The sequence below is a fragment of the Octopus bimaculoides genome, chromosome 13 (genome assembly GCF_046866305.1).
Source record: "Octopus bimaculoides isolate indiv1 chromosome 13, ASM4686630v1, whole genome shotgun sequence".
NCBI classification, from domain to species: Eukaryota; Metazoa; Mollusca; class Cephalopoda; order Octopoda; family Octopodidae; genus Octopus; species Octopus bimaculoides.
The window spans coordinates 36,589,378-36,602,966 of record NC_142940.1 but is presented as its reverse complement, the minus strand read 5'-3'; the positions used below and the strand labels follow the sequence as shown (position 1 = coordinate 36,602,966).

Sequence of the window (13,589 nt, the reverse complement as noted above, 5' to 3'; positions counted from 1 at the left end):
CGCTAGTCATAAACCTAAGGTATCTTAGTACATTGCTGCATTACTCTCTGACGATACAAGTTTATGGAAATTTGATTCCTATAATGCATATTTTAGATGTGAGCTTAAAACAAGACAAGGGCAAATATGCACTCCCTTTTTTAACCACATAATGTGTACACACACACATACACACACGCACGCACCCGCGCGCACACACGCACTCATGACGAGCTTCTTTCAGTAACCCCGTCTTCTAAATCCACTCACAAGGCTTTGGTCGGTTCGAGGCAGTGAGGGTGAACTCGAAACCATGTGATTTGGGGTGCAAGCTTCTTACCTCTCGATCATATGTATTTACGTATTTGTGTTTGTTCCTCCACTGCCACTTGATAGCCGGTGTTGCTTTGTTTACGCTTCTGTAACAATGCGGTTCGGCAAAAGGACTCAATAGAATTAGCCCCATGCTTTAAAAATAAGCACTGGGATCGATTCGTTCGACTAAAACCCGTCAAGGCGGCGTCCTAGCATGCCCATAGTCCAATGACCGAAACAAGTAAAAGATACATATACACCCCCCCCTTACTTTTTGACTGTATCGTACAGGAATCCTACTTCACTTTTAAAAACCTCGTAATTTTCATATGTAAACATACATTCAAAACAACCAGTTTTAGTTACAATCTTGCACAACTGTACCGACCTATTTCTTTCACTTCTGTTTTTTTGTTATCATTTTCTTCAACTTTTTATTGATATTTTATTTTTCTTATAATCGTAAACATATTGTTGCTATTTCTCCACCTCCGGCATTTATGTTGCGTGAGAGAGAAGGAGAGACGTGTGGGGAGTGTGTATCATGTTTTGGTGTCAACTGTCACGCAATGGTTTTGTTTGACACATTATCTCATATATGCTATGTGTATATACACATACGTATACATGTCTATATATATATATATATATATATATATATATATTATGAGTATTTTAATAATTTAATAATTTATTATGATCGTTATGTATGTGTTTTTTTGTAATTTGTTCTGATGGTAGCCATTCCTGAAGAAGTGCCAAATGTCGGAAATCCAATGGACCAGTCACTGGATAAGTTTGGGCACAGAAATGTTGACATAGAGTGGTAAATAAATCGTTCTTGGATATATCGAGTTTGAAGTTTCTATTTCTTTTAAATATACGAATTTAAAAGTTAAAAACCTTGAAATATATATATATATATATATATATATATATATATATATACGTATCTATAAATACGTCACACACACACACAGGCATACGTATACATGTCTATGCATATACGAATATATATATATATATATATATATATATATATATATATATATACGTATCTATAAATACGTCACACACACACACACACACAGGCATACGTATACATGTCTATGCATATACGAATCTATATATATATATATATATATATATATATATATATATATATATATATATATATACACGTCTCTCTACAAATATATATTCGTGTATGTATCTATGTATGTATGTACGTACGTGTGTGTGTGTCTGTGCGCATGCTTGTCGGTTAAATCATAAATTATGTGGCGAGCACTTGTTCCATCTCATCTTCACCTATGACATGCTGCTTCTGACTGCTGCAAACAGCAACAACAAAAACACCAACAAGAATTTCAACTGGTCTAAACACGCATCTTGAAAAAAGAAAAAAAGAAGAAAAAAAACTGGAGTCATGTGAAAATCCTTTACGAATAAAACATCAACAGAAAACACGATTGAAGAATTTGGCAACTTCATTTACATTGGACAGTTAGTTACAGATCGAATGTCACATCCCACCACTTGAAGCACGTGATCTTTATATGTTTGTGTGTCGCTTAGCCCTGTGTGTTTACTTGTCACGAAAATAAATAAATAAATAATAAATGCACAGATGTTGAAAAGCTGCGCTGGGTTTTAAATTTCGTTTATACAGATTGGAAGGATCTTGTGCTTCTTGCCCCTTCCTTCGCTGCTTCCACTGTAAACAACAATAATAGTGGGGTTTTTTTTTCATTGCAATAACCTCTTATGGGTATTTATAAACCCTTTTCATATTGCAGTAGTTTTTGCATTTCTAATTTGAAATGCAATGAATATATTTGAAGCATTTAAGTGAATTGTAATTTATGTGACTTTATATACATATATATCAGACGAAGTCAACTGCTATTAGTACCAAACAGCTACGACCTATCTCTGTTGAAAGCTTTATCTTTGTTGAAAAATCTATTTTGTCTTTTGAATCATCGCCTAGATAAAGGGTGTAGGGATTAAGGAATAAAACCTAAACGTGCAGTTTGAACCCCGATGTCTATAATGAAGGCTAATTATAATGTTTCGCTTGTTGCTGAGGAGGATGTTTTTGTTGGATGGTGTGGGTTGTGAGGAGTTTCAAATGGAATAGGACAATACACGCCCACGCGTACGCCATAACATGCAAGCTTGACCGAAATGATTGGTAGAATTGTGGTCTGAGGCTGAACGATATTGTATCTTATTACTAATGGAATAGCGTTGAGTAGTCAAGTCTTTCTGTACAGAAATGCAACGAAATGCCAGCAACGATGGCCTTCGAAGTCACAGGAAAGGAAAAGGGTATCGAAATGAGGAGTAAAAAATGAAGAAAACAAAATGAAATTTTAGAATTTGTTTTTTTTCACAATCGTAATTTCTGTTGTAGGAAATACAAAAATACTAAAACTGAAGGTGTGTGTGTACCTTTTTCAGTTCTCATGAAGTATGTGGGGTCGAATGACAACTGTTACAAAATTCCACCTAGAAAAGTTTATTTTACCATTCATCAAATACATATACCCAAACAAGAATTTTATTGAAACAGCAAGGAAGATGGGATTCTTTGTCCATGCCTAGCCTGATCGACTTTTAGTAACTAAATTTTTCTTCAACATGTCAGGGGCAGTAGGTGTGTTCCCCAAATAAAGACAGCATGTTCGCTGTTAGAACGTTGGTCAACTGATAAATTCAAACTAAATAGACGTTACTTGAATGCACAATACATCGGTTTGTATACATCAGTTTAGTTCATACATACAAAAAATGCGATTGACAAATAGTTACAAAGGGACTAAATTATGTGTGTACAGTCGATATGTAAATGTAGCCATGAGAGTCTAATGAAAATTTTGTTCAGAAATCAAAATGACATTAGGTAGCCATGACAAGCGATATTACGTCTGCTTATCAGAAAGTGAGAAAATATAAGCTAAAGATTTTCATGAAAATTTCGTTAAGCAGTATAAATTCTGTTTCGTACCTCTTTATCATATATAATAATTGTATTTATCTTCCAGTTTTAAATTCCCGTTTATCTATCTATCTATCTATCTATCTATCTATCTATCTATCTATCTATCTATCTATCTATCTATCTATCTATCTATCTACATATAAAGATGAGAATGTGTGTCTGTCTGTCTGTGTGAATCCCTAAAACTTGAGAACTACACAACCAATTTCATTCAAATTTTATACATGCCTAACTTACGGCCCAGGTAGTGTTTTAGGCAAAAATTTTTTAACTTCTTGCCTAGTGCGAGCCCAGTGCAATATCACATCTCCTCCACTATTGCAATATTACGTGTCAAAAGGGAAACAATAACATCTCTCTATTCTAATGTCAGAGTTTCACTTTAATAGTTTAACTTTTATTCTGAAACTATTAAAGTGAAACTATTATCTCACATATATACATTAACTATAAAAACACTGTCTGGTAACATATAAAATATAAACTGAAGCTAAAACTTATTAAAATATTCTTATTGTTTCTTCAACTTACCGCACAAGGGCGCCTGGCTCCTTTTACTGCAGGCGAAGGAGTTGAAATATCTTATATTTGAAACTATCACGTACTACAAACAATCAATGGTTACTATAAATAGCTTCGAAGCAGGACCTATGGCTTTCCCTGAAATATTAGCTAGTTTCATGAGATGACTCAAACGGATTTGAAAAGAAGTTCCCGTACAACAACGCCAGTTTTTTTTTAAAGGTCTCCTCTAATCACGACACTATCTGATCCCTACTATTATATAGTTCATTTTAATCTACTAGTAATCAGAAGACCCCTAGGTATCAAATATGCCTTCTTACTCTCCCCATTGATCCAGGGTGAGAACTATGATGTCTGTGAGTAAAAGAAACCATTCCTTCTCCACAGATGACCACACTAGATTTGCGTCTTCACGATTTCTTTCTATACCTCAACTTCAATAACCGCCCAACATCATCTTCGAGAGATGTTAAGCGATGGACTTTATGACTAAGATTTCCCAAAGCACGACCAGATCTTTGGGATGATATAAGTAACTTTATATCATTTTAATGGAAGAAATCTCTTGCTCTGATGATGAATCAGTTCTGTGATTCTATTATTTTGATCCAGCTTTTGTCTATCTTGAAGTCAAGATGTAATCAAACAGAAACTTAATTTTGTTTCTGTCAGAAAATATTCGAATCCACATATTTCTTTGTTAATTTTTACCCCTCTTCTGTTATATCTTCATATTTCTCCAATTTTGTGCAGGAATACGACTTTCCCCTAAATTGTGGACAGCTAGACAATGCTTTATTTATAGTATTATTAATGATTTAGGGCGGTGAACTTGGCACTGCGGTGTTTCGTCTGTTTTCATGTTCTGAGTTCAAATTCTGCAGAGGTCGACTTTGCCTTTCATCTTTTTGGGGTTGATAAAATGAATACCAGTTGACCACTGGAGTTAATGCATTTGACTTATCCTCTCCCCCGAAACTGCTGGTCTTGTACCAAAAATTGAAACCAATATTACTGAATAACTAATGAGTTTCTATTGTATAATTAGCTTTTTTATCTGCATTGCATAAAACATGTTAAAAGTAACTTAATTCCTTCTTGATGACGTAATACAATTTCGCTTTAAACAAGTCCTGTATTTTCCTCTTTTTACCGAACCGATTCCATATTTGTTGTGTGGGAAAGTACAGCCTTGATCATTACAGTTGGTTGTAGTCTTCTAGATTTAAGAGACATTTTTCCTGCTCTTATACCACGAATGCCTGTTCTATAAAAATTTACATTCCAATTTCTGCCTCGTAGTAAAAAAAAATCGTGATGTCACCAGGAAAGGCCCAATAAAGAACGAAGGAAGCTCATCTCTTTCATATACGATGCATAGATATTCATTAGTTTCAGCAATAACCCCCCCCCCCCAATTACCTATACCAAATACAACAACCTCAGCTACGAGGTTAAAAAAAAAATCAAAAGAATGTCGAGGAATATCTAAGTCAGCAATTGCTTTATTAATACAGTTACTCTCAACGAATTCATTTTGATTGAGCAATGCATGGCATATTCAACAGTTGGTAATTGTCATTTTTGCTGTGTAACACTCACATCCACTAGTAAGGTCCTGAGGCTGTTATATCTTTCGCTCTCGGAAATATAACTGTCACCTGTCGACCACGGAGGTATGTGTGGCAAAATCAGCTCGGTAGGACTTGAACGCAGAACGTAAAAATCATTGACTATAGGATGTGTACTTCAAGGGTGGTCGAGGATTAACCAGTGTGATGTGTTCTTAAGATAAATGTACTTGTGATATTGGGCAAATAGGACCGGTTGTGTAAATGTGGTTAGTTGTACTAAGTGAAAATGTAGTCTCCGGAAATCCTGGAATTACTAATACAGGATCTTATTGGGGGAATGACAAGTGATAGGACAAGGTGGGTCAGATAACAGATGTGCGCGCGCATGTTTGTGTAAGCCGCGTTAGTCTACACTACGTGAGAAATCAGGTTTTAGGTGTGTGATTATTATAATGAGGTTTAGCTATCAGATAAATAGCATAGAGTAGAAGACAAATAGAACCCCACTTTTTTTTCCAGGTGGTAATTCAGAATTTTATGAGTTATTTGAAGTTGAAGAATTCGTGTGCTATTTTTATATTCATTATTCAGAGGTGGAATATAAGATAAAGTGGAACTATGGCTATAGTTTTGATGCTGTCTGGAATGGAGATAGATAGATAGATAGAGAGAGAGAGAGAAAGAGAGAGACGCGTGTGTGGAATATTTGAGATTTTGGGTGGAAGTGAATAATACAAAGCGGAAGTGTGTTTCTATAATCAAGTTTACTAAGCAGTTTCGATAAGATGGGACTCAAGTTGGGTTGTGGGAAGAAGACAAAACGGAAATATATAGCATTTTAGGTGGAACACACACACACACACACACACAGTCAGCGGTCGAATAAATTATCACAGTTATAAATCATGATTAATATTTCTTTTTATACTTTTTTTCCTACTTTTACTGTTGCCAAATGAAGTCTGTTGCTTTTTCAACCACAGCAGTATAGTTAACTCTCTCTCTCTCTCTCCCTGAGTCGAGTCTGCAACCAAGCTTCGACTGGTGATTGTAACCATTTCACTTCCCTTGCTTTGCCCAATGTCCACGAGAGCAACCAATAAGCGGTCCACCATTTCTAATTGTCTTCATGTCTTGTCAACGTTATTTACTCTCTCTCTCTCAACTGATATTTCCCAACAAACATTTACCAAACGATCGCTACCAATAAATAAATCAATCAACCGATCATTAGTTTTGTAGTCCCCGGATTTGTTAACCTTCTAATATCTACGTTATTATTAGAAACATGGGCTTTTAGATTATTTTGCTTTCCTTTTTCCTTAATTACTTCTTGTAATTTATAACACAAACGAATGAATCTAATTTGAAAAATGGCATTAATTGACTTTGTAATTAAAGTTTTCTCATGGAGACAGATATTGCCACTGGTAATATCACAAGCGCACGAAGTGTGTTTCACAAGGACTTCATGAACACCATGTGTACGCGAAGACATTGCGTCCCGCTTCTGTAGACCCCCACCCACCATTAAGTTTATTTATTTTTGTTGCCTAAAAGATCGCACGCGACGGAACTCTGCGTGTTAAAGGGAGTGAATTATCTACTTCGAGCGAATACATAAACTCTTCTGCACGCATCGCGTAACTTTTCTCTTACAAAGTCCCGCGTTCGATTCCGGTGCATGACACCTTCATCAAATGCGTTTTTTTTTTTTATAGCCTCAGGCCAGCTCATACCTTGTGAGTGAAACTGGGCAGACGGAGACTGTATAGAAGCCAGTCAGGTGAAATGTACCTGCAATTTAAAGAAAAAAAAAATACAACCCTTGTCACACGCCGTGTCATTCTGGGAAATACTTTAAGGGCACACATGTCACTGAGATATTCAGTCATTCAGCAAGTTACTCAGTTGTCATTGTCGAACGACGCGATTCACCAGAGACTTTAGTTTTCACACTTTTTGATGTCAGGACCTTGTGATTGTTATGTATAATAATTATACTTTATATTTACTATCATGAACGTGCACTCTGAATGATGATAATAATGATGATTTCTTTAATAATAATAGTAATAATAATGAAATTAATAATAATAATGATATATTGCATGTTTGTTGAGTAATCTGTTGGTTTGAAATTGTATTTGAAACAGCGTATAACAACAGACATTCTTCTAACCCACAGAATAGACATTCCTGAATACGAAACATTAACCATTACAAAGTATTAAAAAAAGTAATAAAATTGTAAAACATTTATGTGGTTGTAATTTAAAACAACAAAAGACATAGGTAAAAACAACCTACTCAACTTGTCAATTGCTCCACACACACACACATATATAGAACTTAGCAGTTAGTTAAAAGAGACCGATAGAATAATTACCAGGCTCAGAGAAAATAAGTACTGGAGTCGATTCATTCGACTAAAAATTTTTCAAGGTGGTGCCCCACCATGGCCGTAGTATGACAAATAAGTAGAAAATATATACACACACATACATCCATATACGCGCGCGCGCCTGTACACTTTAATGAATCACATGTATAAACACGTGACTTCTCGATCTGTCCGTAAATGTTATTCAGCTTGTTTCTCCACCATTTCTCTCATCTGCTGCTTACAAAATTCAGCTAACATTCTCTGCTTCTCACCAACAGTGACGTATTAATAACTAGACTAAAACACACACATACTCGTGTGTGTTTTCTATTTGTTTATTAAAGTACACTTATTTCCATACCGCCATCCCTTACGACTGCACTTTCAAGCACGTGGTTTGGTCTATTTTGTAACCTATCTAGGTCAGTTTTTTCTCTCTCTCCCTCCCCCCCCCCCTTATTGTTCACATTATATCTATTACGTATAAAACACGAGATTCAGTTATTTATGACTGGGTGTATGTATGTATGTGTGTGTACGGGCATTGCCTTGGAAACTCTTATTTGATAATAATAGTGTTTACGTTTCCTACAACATATATCTATGTTTTTTTAAGTTATAGCATAGATATATAGATATGCACGTGGATTATGAGAAACGTGTCGAAAACTCGGCTGTGGTGGTGGGAAACAACAGTCAGAGATGTATAACCTCTAGTTACCACAGGTTTCAGAAATCATGTGTTTATCACACGTGAAGACGAGTGGGACAAGCGGCGTTTATTTTTATTTTTATTTTTATCTATCAATATCTTGCTATTTATCTACTCGCTACAAGAAATATAAGGACTGCTTTGGTGAGTACGAGTTGTAGTTTGCACCACGCGCTTCGGATTCTTGTAGTGTTATTTAATGAATGATAGAGAAATCTTCCTGAAAGATGTGCTTTTAGACAACAAACCCCCTGGAAGCAAATTTTGTCTTGTCTAGTCATTACAGGTATTCAATGGTGCCAGTAGATTCACTACGATTAACTCTCTGTCATCTTTATGTATGGACGACCACGTTTTCTGAGCGTTAACTCTTACGACAGACAATGCTCTCCATATAAAGACATTTGATTTACGTTTCGTGATCAAACGGCACTGCGGTCAACTTTTCTTGTCATCTTTCTTGGGTGCACGCACGCACAATAATCTCCAACTTGTCAAGTGATATCGCTCCAAACACTAACTCTTTACGTAAATGTGCTATGGAACCCAAAGTAAATCTGTAACATGAAACCTGATTAAATGTCTTTCCCGTGTGGTGTTAGTAAGTTAGTCACGGAATTGGGCCAATCCTGGACATGAATGTCTCACAATGAAAAGTTATATTCACGTTCATCGCTGCTGGAACATGCTAACAATGAACAGACACAGCATTATCTTCATTCTCACATATTTCTTACTCATAATAAGTAATAGAACTAATTTTCTTTATACAGGCTCATTTAGTACTTAATAGCACTTGTTACAAGCATTCCTTTGATTATATTTATATATATATACTTAATCTTTTTTTAATGTTAAATATACTGCTCTCTCTCCCCCCCCCTCCCCCCCTCCCCCTCTCCCCCTCCCCTCTCCCCCTCCCCTCTCCCCCCTCTTTCTCCCCTCCCCCCTCCCCCTCCCCCTCCCTCTCCCCCTCTCCCCCTCTCTCTCCCTCTCCCCCTCTACCCCCCTCCCCCTCTCTCCCTCTCTCCCTCTCCCCCCTCTCTCTCTTTCCCACGCACTCCTCCTTTAAACACCACCTCCCTCACATCATCTCCACCACATTTCTCACCTATTTACAAATATATCATTCTGCTATTCTCCACTCTTTCTCTACTGTCTCTTATTACTCTCCCAATCCCAAGCTGATATTTACCATCGATCACACACATTCACTCTTATTCACCATTTATGACATTGACCTGTATCCCTATCTCCAAACTTATGTCACTCTTCTTGTACACTCTTGCAATGTTGCCCACCCCCACCTTCTTGTACCTTGATGGTATGTCCTCACACATTGTTATCACTCTTTAACTTGCTTTCCAGCAATTCTTACCTACTTTATATAATGTTGGGCTAGCCATGTATCTCAGAAAGCACGTTTTGTCTTTTCAGTTACATGGTAACCGCACTGGTGCTGGTGTTACAAAAAAACAAAATAAAAAACACTGTCCAATATCTAAAATGGTTGGCAATAGGTAGGGTATCCAGCAGTAGAAATTATGCTAAAGCAGACATTGGAGTTTGACCTCTTGAATCCTATTGAACTGTCCAAACCATGCCTGTTTGGAAGATGGTTATGAAATGATGATGACGATGATGGCCCCCATGGGAGCTATAACATTTTAGTATTTCATGTTTTAAATAGTAAAAGTAATGCTCATGAAATATCAACTGTCGTAAAAGTTGGGTAAGAATCTAAGATTAGTAGATATGAGAAACATTGATATTTTGTATAGGTGGATGAAGTGTCAGAGTTGGTGATTAATGCTTGAAGGATTAGAGTATATAAAGACTTATGAATAGAAAAAGTGATTGAGGATTTTTTCCTTTTACATTCTTCTTTAGATTGATATAAAAGTGGCAGAACTAAAAATGTAAAGTATAGACTGCATTTCAATTTAAAAGTTGTAAAAGACTACAGGAAATTTCTGTTTCTAGAGCAGAAACAATCCCGACGGCTAAAGGATAAAATTAGAAAGGGCAGTTACAATTTTAAAAATAATCATGAAATATAACATGTTCGTATTTGTGAACAATTTTTCGATTTATAATTTAAACATGAAAGAAAATGAAATAAAAATCCAATTGTCTTTGTCTTTTGAGACAGTATCTGTGGGTACAACCAGTAACACAGCCATTGCACATGCGTGTGTGCACATGCACACTAACACATACACACACACATTTAGACATGGCCTGGGATATTAATGGCCAACCTATATAAGCTTAGTTACATTAATACATGTATAAATATATATATATATATGTATAGAAATATCTACATATACATATATATATATATATATATATATATATATATATATATATATATATATATATATATATATATATAAAATCTTTATACCTATATATATATGTGTGTGTGTATACATACTCTACACACTTCTTTAGCATGACTGTATGGAGCGTTTTAATATCTTTGCGTGCAAAACAATCAAAACATGCCCTTCTCCCCCCCCCCCCCCCACACACACACATATGCACACAATGAAATGCTTGCAGCTGATATGATCTATGACTCATGTGCTGCTAATGCAGTAGCTTATCCATTCAACTACTTTGGGTTGTATAGTCTCTGTTAGTTCTGGTTGAGGTCATCTTTTAGGCAAATCTAGTCGAGCATATATCCATTGAGAATATGTACAGAGCCAGTACTTCATAGCACATGCTCTACTTTTGCTAAAACAGGATTGAGTTGCAAAGAGTATTTTTGGTGGGATCACCGATCAAAATGTTCCAGTTGTGATGATCATATCTTTTATTCATGCACTGTGTATCTGGGACTGTATTTTACCTGATATGATCTTCTGTCACATTTTAACCTCTCAACATCTAACATAAAGCCATCCTACCTCTACTATACTTTCATTTAGCCTAGGGAGCTTTTTAGTCTTGCAAGTTGATATAGTGATCTCCTTAATATGTTGATATGGTGCCACAAGAAAAGTAGCTGATACATGTTGTTGTAAAGTGGTTGGTATTATGAAGAACATCCAGTCATAGAAACTATATCACAGCTGACATTGGAGCTTGACATAGCCTTCTGACTTGTCGGTTCCTGTTGAACCTTCCAGTTGCTGCCAGCATGGAAGACTAATATTAAATTATGCAGATGACGATGTACTTAGAGATAAAGATATGTTAGGATGTCATTTGAGGAAAATCAGGCTGTTATTTCTAGCAGGTTGGTGCAATATGTCATGTAGAGGCTCCCTCATTATTTCAAAGTCATCAACTGTTTATTAATTTTAAACTTTTTCATCACAGTGTCCTTAACAACCCTCTCTCTTGTTAGATCATTTGAATGTGGAAGTCTTGTTTTACTACTTTTCCCTTCTTTCTGTTGAAAAGCTTTTCCTTGTGAATGCTTCCCAGAGCACAAAGAAACAAGGAAATAATTTTTAAAATAATCTTTTCACAATATTCTCACGATTCTGAAGAAGACATTTACTTATTTATTATAAACATGTGAATACATCCATAGGTAATTTTAGTTTCTTCTGTTTTTCTCTCTTCAACGTTATTTATTTTTGATACAAATGATAGAAAATATATTTTGAGTTTCTACTGCTGCTATCTTTGTAAAGCTAATCATCTTATTTTACTTATCTCAAAAATGGTTCGATGAATTCACAGTATTTTCATATATTTCTTATATATATATATATATATATATATATATATATATACATATATATATTGATTCCTGGTGTCTTTTTTTTTTTTCACTTTCAAACAATGTCATAGAATCATGGGTGGTCTCAAGTAGGTTGATATCAAAAGTAGTTTGATACCAATCCACCCAGTTCTCTGATAGAAAGTTTCTGTTTTTAACATGATTTAAGTTAAAAGCTTCCATCAAAATTTCATCTTACAGCCAACATCTTCCAGGGGATGGGGTTAGTTGGTACCATCCACCTCTACTAGTAATTTATTTTATCAACCTTGAAAGGATGAATGCCAAAGTTGACTGCTGTGTAATTTGAAATCAGAATGTAAAGAGCTGGAAGAAATACGTCATGGTGTTTTATCTCACATATTATTTTATTAAAATCTTCATATTTCTCAAAATTAATTGAAACAAAGGCAGTATAATTCTACAGAAATATAATAAAAAGGTTCAATTGAATTTCATATTTATTCTTTTTCACTATGAAATTTCTCTTCTGTCAAATTTATTTTCTTATTTGTATTATTACTTAGTTTTATAATTAAAGTAATTTCTCTGTTCTTTCTCTTTTTCAGTTTGTTTGTATCGTGGTTCTTGACTGATTGTTAAGAATGCCTGAGCTGGTTATGGACACAGAGTTGGCGATGTCTGGACTAGTCGAGCTGAAACCCTACAATCACCAAGTAGGGGGTCATTGCTCAGTCCTTCACTTCAATGATACAACCCTTTGCAAACCTCTCACTTCTCGTGAGCGTTATTTCTATGAAACTCTACCCCCAGAGTTGAAGGAATTTACTCCAACTTACAGAGGTGAGCGTTTTCTGATCTGTTCCTACTTCCATCACAAACAGTGTGTGTAGGTGTGGTAAATGTGCATGATGAATATTTTGAGTAGGGTGTGAGTCTATCTAGAAATGTATGTGTGTGTGTGTGTGTATACTTCAATTATAGGGTAATATAATATATATATTTTTTTAGTTGGTGATTGGCAAGGGGAGAATACATATAGCTTTATTACTTTTGGTTTAGACAAGATGAGGTTAAAGCATACTTAATGTTAAGCTGAAATTCTTGCAGGTAAGTAGTATAAACAGGGACTGAGAGGAAGTTGTAAAGCGGAGCCAAGTTAATTAGTTACCAAGTTATATGATATCCTCGTGTTGGTATCGGGAAATTTTTTTCACAACACACTTAGATAATGATAAGCTATCCTTCACTAACAATTACCCTCCTGTGGCACTTGTTCCAAAGATTTTAAATGCTTTTAAGCCACTTACAGTCACTTCCCACAAAATATGCAGGGTCCTCCCTTTATCATCTTTATCACTACTACCGATGCCATTACTCCTCTGAAC

At 35.5% G+C, this 13,589-nt stretch overlaps 1 protein-coding gene across 5 annotated transcripts in view; it reads left to right on the top strand.

Moving 5' to 3' along the window:
* Positions 1–13,589, top strand: part of LOC106884173 (inositol hexakisphosphate kinase 1) — a 126,135-nt gene that overhangs the window by 95,201 nt on the left and 17,345 nt on the right. For all 5 annotated transcript variants that reach the window (XM_089361638.1, XM_089361640.1, XM_089361641.1 and 2 more), the window contains exon 2: positions 12,810–13,044. In XM_089361638.1, the coding sequence (XP_089217764.1) occupies positions 12,846–13,044 (199 nt within the window). In that variant the 5' untranslated portion in view covers positions 12,810–12,845. The remainder of the gene's footprint in view (positions 1–12,809; positions 13,045–13,589) is intronic.